The following is a 10,684-nucleotide window of genomic DNA, read 5'->3' as shown; positions in this document are numbered from 1 at the left end:
ACAGATAGAAAGACAGCCTTATGGACAGACAGACAGACAGACACAGATGGAAAGACAGACAGACAGTAGACAGACAGGCAGACTGACACTGACTGATGGACGAACAGACTGACTGACTGACTGATGGACAGATAAGACAGACAGACTGACTGGCAGTGACTGATGGACAAACAGATGGACAGATAGATGGACAGACCGACTGATGGACAGACATGCAGACAGACTGAAGAAGAGATAAGACAGACAGAGGGACATACAGACAAGTAGACAAGCTGATTGACTGATGGACAAACAAGACTAGGTAGACGGACTGACTGACTGACTGGACAGATAGATCAATGGGTAGACAAATGGATAGACAGACAGATTGATTGACCAACCGGTAGACAGACAAACTGACAGACAGTCCGACTGACTGATAGCTAGACAGACAACAAACGGATGACAAACACATGCAGATAGACTAACAGACACAGACATCAATAGGCAGACGGTTTGTAATGCAATACCAACTTTCCCCAGAATTGATTCTGTTCAAACAACAGCCCTCGGGCATTTCCCAGAAAAAACAATTTTCTACAAAAGACATCACAATACCCCGGATAAGGGAAAGACGAGATTACACAGCCACTCAAGGTACATGCACAGTGCATTTGCTTAGAGATATCCACTAATTTATGTATGCAAACAGTTGTGAAGTTGCTGTATTCTTACATACATTATATTAAATTTACGTGTCAACAAAGAAACAGGGCAAAAGCTTTAGTGATTAATTAGCACTTAGTATGTGCAGAAGACGAAGTCAAGCTGCAGCAATCATATCCTGTTGTTACATGTGTCACTCTGTAACACAATGAATGCGTTGTCTATTGCATTGGGATATACCAAGAATCCATTATTAGTATAGTTCCTGGTGATAGGATGTGGAATGAAGACTTGGGAAAGAGAGAACTGGAACACATAATATGACATGCAAATAGTGCATGTATAAAACATCCAGCCTACATACTGGCCTATAGATACACACACACACACACAATGTGCGATGGTTTCGGGTAACAGTAGGAATGGATGCTTGTGCATGCATGTTCTGTTGCATCTCTGGTTCCTGACATTAACCAGTGGAAATATTGGCTTGAGACTTGGGGGTCTGGTGTGAAGCCCTTTGCCTTATTTACATCCTCTTGTTGTTGTAACTCCAGGATGTAGGAATCTGTTTCTCATAATCCTTTTACTGTTGTGGTATGGGATGGTGACAGGTGGTATGTGCCACACAACGTCTTACGTATTATTGTGTTAATAAACCATGCAGATAGCTGACATTAGTCAGTCAGATAGGGTAGTACAATATACAATAGTACAGTAGTACATACTAGTCACATCAACTGACTAACAACCTCGTGAGTACTGGCAATCCCAGTCAACTGGAAATCCCCGAAAAAGGAATATCCATGCATAAGCAGGCAAATGGATTTCCATATAAGAACGTGTGAAGTGAAAGTGTTATGTACTATAGAGTGCCTGTATGTCCTGTAGTCTTTTGGTGTCTCCACAATCCGGCCGCCCAGTGGTAGCTCCTGCCACATGTTCCACATGTTTTGTCGCCGGTTCCCATCGGTCGTCGTGGGTTTAAACTCTTGTTCTGCTTTTCGTTGTTCATCAAGTCGTCATCCATGTCCTCGTCTATGCCGCCGCTGTCCGAAATGGTTTTCATGGCTTGAGTTGTTGAATCGTCGAGCATCGGTGGACTGTCAAAGTCGTATTGCATTTCGTCGTCGTTGCACATTAACTGTGGCATGTTTGGATCGAGGTCGTCTGAGTCACTCGATTCTGTCTCATCTGTTGCGAGAGGGTTAGTGCTGCTGCTGCCACTGCTGGGGAACTCCTCGATGTGATCACTGTCTGCAGGAATGTCGTCTCCATCGTCGTCGTCGTCCTTGTCAAGGTCGTTTTCATTGTTCATCTGTGAATCAAACGAGTCTTTTGTGTCTGCTCTGTCTTCATCCTCGTATTGTTCTTCCTGATAGTCAAGCAGGGCTGGATTATCAGTCAGGATATCGTTAGTATTCTGGTCACTTCCACTGATGCTGTCCGACTCTGTCGCTTTCTTAATCTCATCTCTTGTCTTGTCAACCTCTAAGTCTTTTGTTTGATCTGAAACTGTGGGAAGGAGCACGCTGTTGCTGCCACTTTTCTCTATTTCCTCGTTTTCGTTAATATGATTGCTGCTGATGGTGTCTCCAACGATGACTTCATGAGGTAGCAGCGGCGGTGGCATTTCTCCATCGGGTGCAGAGGGTAGGTTTTTCTTGGCTCGATTTGATCCGTCCTTCGGTGTGCCAACAATTCCTGCACTCGTGCTATTGTGGACGTGTTTCATGTGATTGAAGAGTGATATCGGATATGGAAATTTTTCTCCGCAAAGAGTGCATCGGTAATTGAAGCGATCGCTGATCATTTGCTTGTCCTTCTTGTCGCTCTCCCTTTCCATTCGCTTTCTCATTTTCTTGAGCTTCATTTTGCCATTGACCATCATGCCCTTCTTGATGTCCATATCAGCAGTTGTGTAGTAAACTTCTTCGTCCTTGGTCACCGGTCTCATCTTGGGAGCATTGTGTTTATTGTGCATGTGACGCCATCGGCCACTTAAAGTTCCAAAAACTTTGCTACATACTTTGCATGCATAGCCTCCTCTCTCAGTCTTATCATCATAAGATGGATCGTCATCATCGATCATCGATGCCTTGTACGCCGGATTCTGATTTGAATCAAACGATGTTACATCATCCGACTGATCAGACAAATCTGGAGTGGCATCATGACCAGGCACAACTGGTGTCTCATCGCCATCCTTGCTCGCTTTCTTCTCTGGCGTGCTGCTCGTTCCCCTCTTTCTCTTGGCTCCTTGATGCATCGTACGGAGATGCTGACGCATGTTGGAAACCCAAGTAAACGCTTTTGAGCAGACAGGGCACTTATATTTTGGCGGACGAAGAGAATGCATGACTGCCATGTGCTCTTCGAGATACTTGATGCTGTGAAACGACTTATCGCATTTGGGACATTTACCACCTGAACTTTTGATTTTTGCCGTTTCAGTTTCGTTTTTCGTATCACCCGTCTCCTCCTCTTGATAATCCGGATCATCCTGTTGCTCCTTCGATTTGGTCAGCGACGCGCGCCGGTTGGGCGTAGACTTCCCGCCATTTCCCGCGCCCGTTTTAGAATCCCCGCCATCAGTGCCCGGCGTGACTCGATACGCGCTGCCGACCGTTTCAACGTGCGCGTGTTTCATCTGCACGTGTCGCTCGATACAAAACTGAAAATTGAAATTCGCCGGACAAAATTTGCACTGATACAACGGCAGGCGCACTTTCGGGTGTTTGTACTTGATGTGCATGAACAAGGCGGAAGCGGTGCTGAAACTTTTCGATTGCTCGTCGCACCAACTACACGTAAACTCGCCTAAACTCTGTCTCCTAGTGCTACTAGTCGGTTGATACGTCTCGTCGTCTTCCTCATCGTCGAATCTGTTGCGTCGATGCGACGAGTCGGGGTGAGTTTCGCACCGCGCGGGGTTGCGTTTCGAGTCTGCGCCGTGTGTATCTTCGTACGCCTCGATCATGCGGCGTGAGAGTTTCCGCTTGCGCGTCGGTCTGTCACCTCCGCCGGGTGGATCACAGTCCAACTCTCTGTCAAACAGAAATTCGCTCACCGGGTGACGACAGCCAAAATACGCACGAGCCGCGGTAGAAGACGAAAATCTCGCTGACGGATACTCAACGTATCGGTCAGTAAACAAAGATGCATCTCTGCCGTTCTCTTCATCCTCCCTGTCTCTCTGTCTCCTCATCATCTCTTCCCTCTGTCTCCGTCTTCTCATCGCTGTCAGTCTGTCGTCGCCTGGCGAGTCGAGCGACGACGCCCCTTTGAACGACAACACATCCTCGGCAGTGTCGAGTGCGAGCAGTGCCGACAGTATGGCATTCTGCACTCTGTAGGTCGTCTCATCGTTCGGATGTCGGTCGCAGCGAAAGACGTCGAAGACGAGCCGTTTATTCGCCTTGCCGTCGATGTGTTTGTCTATTGCTTTAGCGATGGCAGACAAAGAGTCATCCATGTTATCAATTCCTCAGTCTGTAGTGTCACTCTATCGTTTCGTGTCTAATAATAGACAAAAGAAACTAGCACACTGCAACGTTCCTAACACACTGACTCCTTACTCGAGTCAAAAAACTGACAGAAACAGATGAGTGGCAACTGGATTCTTTCGCTGCTTTGACGACGTGGTCTGGTGATCACGTTGCAGGTGCAGTGGGACGTACCTCAGCGTCTCAGAGGCGTGTACAGAAGCAGGAAGCAGAACTCCACTGCTGTTGTCAACAGTCAGCGAGATGACTATCCGATAGGTCGCTCGATCAGATTCGATGCACAAACGACGGGGACAACAACGCGGATTGAATCGTAGCGCGTCGATGTGCGTTTTTGATGACAACATATGATTATCGCATATCCGATTCGCATTCCGAATTCTGGACGATGAAGTGGGAGTGACCGAGATTTCGTTCTCGAAACGACCTTTGGCCCTGTCTAATACCTCTATTATCTAATCACTACACTTTCTCGACATCAATTTTCTGTCCGTCTAATCGGAATCTGTCAGATACCCGATCTGTCAATTATCCGGGAACCCGACCGCGTGGCTAGAATTTTTATTCGTTCGTCGTTCGATACGTTGTAGCTAATACGTGGAAACGCGATGTCAGGTGAGTGGGAAATCGACGAGCTCGCGACGAATCGAATCGTGCTTCGCGTCGTACGTAATCGAAATCCGATTTCCTGTCGCTCGCTCGTCCGCAAGCGTCGGTCCGCCAGTCAATCTCACGATTTCAGTCACAAACTCGTCGCATGGTAACCTGTCACGACGCCGACTCGCTCATGAGGCCTAGTTGCTACGATACGCGACAAAAATGCCACATTGTAACTGCGACATTTGTAGCAATTTTGACGTTCTGATGTGTTCAGGTGACGGGCAGCAGCAAAAGGGCGTTCGAGTGCAGATCAAACTACCGGCCGAGGCCGCCGAGCGGCTGCGACAGCTGGCGGAGTCGAACGATCCGAATCTCGCCGCTATGGGCATATCTGGCGTGATGCTGGGCGAAGGCGGATCGATAATTCCGATTTCGGGAGCCGACGGTTCAGGTGACGTCGATAAAACTGTTTTCGGGGTCGACTGGTAGAAAGTGGGCGGGTCTGGTGGGCGTGGTTTGTTTTTGTGAGTTTGTTTTGTGATTGCGTTTGTAACTGGAGTGACATGTTTGATTGTGTTTTTATTTATCTTTGAGTTGTAAGTGTTTGGGCTAGGAAATAAACTCATTCTAAACAAGTGGGTTGATAACAATGACCCAAAATTAATTAATTACAAAACTAATTAATTATTAATTAATGTCGTTAATATTGTGGCTTATTGCGGAGTGTTGCATTATGGAGGTTGTGATACCCTTGCATGCTGGGTGATACTTGTTTATGCAGAGTGGTAACCCGATGACAAACATCCTAGGATGTCAAGGATTTGATAATTGATGTCTTACACTGTAATTGTGTCTTTGTGTGATGTAGCTTTGTTTGGTGGAAATCTCAAGAACGATGGCGATGATGATGACGACGACGACGATGATGATGACGATGACGACGAAGAGCAGGAAGAAGAGGAAGGAGAGGGAAAGAGCAAAGACAAGAAAGAGGAAGAAAAATCAAGGTCTGTTCACACATCTCAACAACAACAGTAAACACTTGTACCTAAATCACATAATTAGTGTATATGCATTGATATTAATAGGACAGCTGTCGTAATTTTGAGTGAGTAGGAGGCTGTCATGTAGGGTGTCTATTGGTGGACTGATGTTATGGTTTATCTCTCTTTCTTTATTTTTAAAAATGCTTGTACTTTGCTTGCACATACAAATGAGTCACGATATTGACGTTTGATGTGGAGTGTGTTGTTATGTAGTGCAGACACCACAGCAGAGAAGGAATCGAAGGAGAGTGAAGAGAAGAGGGATTGTGAGTGATGTTTGGATTGAGTTCGTAGAAATTTGTTTCTAGTTTTCTGTTGTAGCACCTGCTCCGAAAAAGCCAAAAGCTGATGAAGCTGAAGATACAAAAGGTGATGCAGACAGACAGACAGACAGACAGACAGACAAGCAGACAGACTGACCAGCAAATAGACAGACAGACAGACAGACAGACAGACAAGCAGACAGACTGACCAGCAAATAGACAGACAGACAGACAGACAGACAGACAGACAGACAGACAGACATAGACTGATTGTTGCACACAGATAGACAGAGCGAGTGATTATCAGATAGATGACCAAAGACAGACTAGTGGACAGATAGACAGACAGACACACATACTCTGTATTCTGTATTTGTTTTTGGATTTTATTGGTGTGATGGAAACCTTTATCTGAGAGAAATCAGACAGATGGACAGACAGACATCCTATCTAGAACTACTATTTGTGCATAGTTTTAACTTGTAGTTTGCTGTGACTGATTCTACTGACTTTAAAGAGACATTTCGGAGATTTGTGTTAATGCAACATTTCAGAGACGCACGCTAACGTCCATTTGCAACAAAACGCAATGGCTGCATGCGCTGATGGGAGCGACAAGAACTGCAACGCGAAGTTGAGTTCAGTTTTTACGACAGGGCCCCCTTCAGTGTGTGGTAAAAACAGTTGTTCATACGTGATCTGTCGCACATGAACACAACTAAAAGGATAAAGAGGCGAACGGTATTGGCGTCCGGATCTGTTTCGCCGTCCAGATCTGTTTCGCCGTCCAGATCTGTTTCGTCGTCCACCACGCTTCACCGAGTGCTGTCGATGTCACGTGAGGTTACATGTGATGGTGAGAAAACCCTCTTCAGTGTCGCGTTAGAAAAGCGTTGCCCGCTTGATAAGTATAAGTAAGTTGTGCTTAAGTGTTTCAGCTACTGAACGAAACAGCACGCTTTTCAAACTGCAATCTACGGTAGATATTCGAGAAGTTGGAGCCCCGATCGAGAAAGTTACAAACGCGTCCGATAGAATTTATCATTTAATCAGTTAAAAGCGTACGTAAGCATATCACGTTCTGCAAATGCGTCAAATGTCTCAATTTGATTGTTGGCAACCAACAATCAAAGGTGTATGCTGGGCGCAATTTACTAGCGCATGTGGCCGAAATGTTCCTTTAACTTTTAGCATTCTGTACGTAGAAGTTTGTGTCTAATAAATGATCGACAGACAGACTGACTGACACTGACTGGCTGGCTGGCTGGCTGGCTGACTGACTGACATAAATAGACCGTTGAACACAGGTAGACAGAGCGAGTAATTATCAGATAGATAACCAAAGACAGACTAGTGGACAGCCAGACTAGTAGACAGACAGACTAGTGGACAGCCAGACTAGTAGACAGACAGACATAGACAGACTATTGAACACAGATATACAGAGCAAGTGATTGTCAGATAGATGACCAAAGACAGACTAGTGGACAGACAGACACACAGACAGACAGATACACAGACAGACAGATAGACAGACAGACAGACAGACAGATACACAGACAGACAGATATACAGATACACAGACAGACAGATATACAGACGGACAGATATACAGACAGACAGACAGACAGATACACAGGCAGACAGATATACAGATATACAGACAGACAGACAGACAGATACACAGACAGACAGACAGATACACAGACAGACAGACAGACAGACAGACAGACACGGTCACAGATATACAGACATACAGACAGATACACAGACAGACAAGGAGACAGACAGACAGACAGACAGACAGAGAGACAGACATCGTCACACATACTCTGTACTTGGTATTTTGGAATTTAGGGGTGTGATAGACAGACAGATGGACCACAGACAGACAAATTTACATACAGTAGGGTGACAACACATACGAGCATCAACACCCATAATCAATTACATCGTGTCTTCAACAGGTGATGACTGAAGTCTTCACTATGCAGTCGAGTAGTGGAGCAAACAGCTGGGTTTATAGACATGTTTGTAGTGGTACTACTTAGTCTTGTATTGATGTCGCTGTACAATACAGGAATTACACGGACCCTGAAAATATATTTTGTAATGAAGCTGCACATGTTTGTGCATCTTCATCGGCTAGAGTGATGAACGTAATTAGAGTTCTCATCTCTCTGTACTCTATTGAACAATGCGTTTTGTTTTTTGTTTTATTTGTTTGTGTTTATGGGCACATGGAAGAGTGAAGTGATTGATTGATTTTGAACCGATAAAATATAATGTAATAAGACAAATTTAATTTATTAATTATTTGTTAATTAATAATTTAATTAATTAGTTATCAACACAACTGCTTGAAGGTAAGTGAAATACATGAAATAATTTATTAGTTTTCGTTAATTAATTTATTGGTAATTAATAAATTAATAATTACTAATAAATTAATTAACAGACTATTGATTAACAAAAAATTATTAAATTAATAAATACTAATAAATTAATAATTATGTGTTAATAATTAATTAGTTACTAACACAACTGCTTGACAGTAAGTAAAATACATAAAATAATTTATTAATTAATTTATTAGAAATTATTAATTTATTAATTATTTGTTAATTAATAATTTAATTAATTAGTTATCAACACAACTGCTTGAAAGTAAGTGAAATACATGAAGTAATTTATTAGTGTTTGTTAATTAATTTATTGATAATTAATAAATTAATAATTACTAATAAATTAATAATTATGTGTTAATAATTAATTAGTTACAACACAACTGTTTGACAGTAAGTAAAATACATAAAATAGTTTATTTATTAATTTATTAGAAATTATTAATTATTTGTTAATTAATCAATAGTTTAATTAATTAGTTACCAACACAACTAAGTAAGTAAATACATAAAATAATTTATTACTTTTTGTTAATTAATTTATTGGTAATAATTGATTTATTAATTATTTGTTAATCAATAGTTTAACTAATTAGTTACCAACACAACTAAGTCAGTAAATACATAAAATAATTCATTAATTTTTGTTAATTAATTTATTGGTAATGATTTGTTAATTATATGTTAATCAATAGTTTAATTAATTAGTTACCAGTACCTGCTTGAAGGTAAGTGAAATACATAAAATATTTTATTAATTTTTCTAATTAATTTATTAAAAATAAAATTAATATTTGTTTCAAATTTTTCTGTGTACACACAGATGCACACATTTTATTACATTTCGTATGCACAAACAGAAGTCACAAGATTTTTTATTGCTGTAACAAAGCTCATATGGTCACAAGTAAATTCATGGCGTATAGATTCATGAATTCATAGTGGGTGAAGGGTTGACATAATTAACTCGTTAGTGTTCGATCTGATACATGCATACATACACAAGAGCATGTGTACATGTATGATCCATCAATAGGATGGGTAAAGGTCGCTACAGTGATGATGCATTCCGACCATCACATTGTGTACAAGTCTAATGTACACAGCAGGTTACTTGGAAGGAAGGAGCTAGGTCGGTCATAAGTTTGAAATTAGATCCATTGGCAATTATATATACTCAAGTGATGGATCCCATTTGGTAAGGATGGTCACGTGATTCCTAACTCTCAATCGAATTGACACCAAAGTCCATGATCCTATGGATTCAAACTAGAAATCAATTCGCAATTCGTTTCACTTTGTTTAGAATCCAAGCATCACATGATGCAATTGAAACAGAAATATGATCTCTCAACAACTCTAGATATAGCAACAATATTACGTATCCGGTTTAGCCTCAGATGCTGCCTCTTCTTCCACCCGGGAAGTCCTCGTATCTATCTCTACCTCCTCCTCCTCTGTGCCCTCCTCTAACCCGGTGACGTCATCACCTGCGTCACCGGCTATCAAAATGAAATCCATCGGATACTGTCCGTGCAGACGCTGTTTGAGATCTTTGATACGTCGAAAGACCGAGTCGAGGTCGCGCTTCATTTTGACGAGGATTCTCGTGTGATGTCGGAACTGTTCGACCGTCTTCAGGTAGCGTTGGCGCGAGAATTCATTCAGTCGGTCCAGTTGCGTGTTCGACTTCTCGAATCGTTGCAGCATGTTGTTCTGCAGTTCTAAGATTGAGTTGATGTCCTCGCGGTTTACCATCCCGATCGTTCGCTCGACGAACGAGGCTGCCGTCGAGCCGCTTGTCTTCCTCATTTCTCTTGATCTTCTCATTTCTGTTGTGATGCGAGGAATCGCTTGCTCTGCGTCCGTCTCGCCGGGCTGTTTTTGCGCAGGTACGGGAGAGCTATCAGACGGCAGGCGAGTTCGTGTTGCTGTAAACCGGCTGCTTGGTAGAGCAGCAAGCATTGCCCTGCCCTTGTCAGCCATGATTACGTTGTCGCCTCGGGTTTCAGACAGTGGGAGCAAAGGCGTAAGCGTGGCGCAGTTTACTAGCGCGCGTGGTCGAAAATCTTTAAAGGCATCAATTAAAAAATAGAAATTACTATAATAATATTAACACGTTTCTAAATTACATACTAAATTGTGTTTACGTATTCCGTGTTTGTCCCTAATCTGGTGCGATAGAAACAATTAGTGCAAAGAAGAAATACATTGAATGT

The 10,684-nt window shown here is 42.6% G+C and overlaps 3 protein-coding genes across 3 annotated transcripts; 1 reads left to right on the top strand and 2 right to left on the bottom strand.

The window, feature by feature from the left end:
* Positions 1 to 1,279: 1,279 nt before the first annotated feature.
* Positions 1,280 to 4,560, bottom strand: LOC134183166 (zinc finger protein hangover-like). Its single transcript, XM_062650645.1, has 2 exons — positions 4,224 to 4,560; positions 1,280 to 4,164 (listed from the first exon to the last, which is right to left on the bottom strand). The coding sequence occupies exon 2, from the start codon at positions 4,118 to 4,120 to the stop codon at positions 1,511 to 1,513; it is 2,610 nt and encodes an 869-aa protein (XP_062506629.1). The 5' UTR covers positions 4,121 to 4,164; positions 4,224 to 4,560; the 3' UTR covers positions 1,280 to 1,510.
* Positions 4,561 to 4,624: 64 nt separating this feature from the next.
* Positions 4,625 to 8,325, top strand: LOC134183167 (prothymosin alpha-A-like). Its single transcript, XM_062650646.1, has 6 exons — positions 4,625 to 4,766; positions 5,026 to 5,202; positions 5,620 to 5,758; positions 6,011 to 6,063; positions 6,119 to 6,166; positions 8,028 to 8,325. The coding sequence occupies exons 1-6, from the start codon at positions 4,760 to 4,762 to the stop codon at positions 8,036 to 8,038; spliced, it is 435 nt and encodes a 144-aa protein (XP_062506630.1). The 5' UTR covers positions 4,625 to 4,759; the 3' UTR covers positions 8,039 to 8,325.
* Positions 8,326 to 9,700: 1,375 nt separating this feature from the next.
* LOC134183397 (kxDL motif-containing protein 1-like) lies at positions 9,701 to 10,474 on the bottom strand. The gene has a single exon (XM_062650916.1). It carries the CDS (start codon positions 10,449 to 10,451, stop codon positions 9,843 to 9,845), a length of 609 nt encoding a protein of 202 aa, XP_062506900.1. The 5' UTR covers positions 10,452 to 10,474; the 3' UTR covers positions 9,701 to 9,842.
* Between the last annotated feature and the right edge of the window lie 210 nt (positions 10,475 to 10,684).

The sequence above is a fragment of the Corticium candelabrum genome, chromosome 8 (assembly GCF_963422355.1).
Source record: "Corticium candelabrum chromosome 8, ooCorCand1.1, whole genome shotgun sequence".
NCBI lineage: Eukaryota > Metazoa > Porifera > Homoscleromorpha > Homosclerophorida > Plakinidae > Corticium > Corticium candelabrum.
Note: the sequence above shows the minus strand (reverse complement) of the source record. Positions and strands in the feature narration are given on the sequence as shown.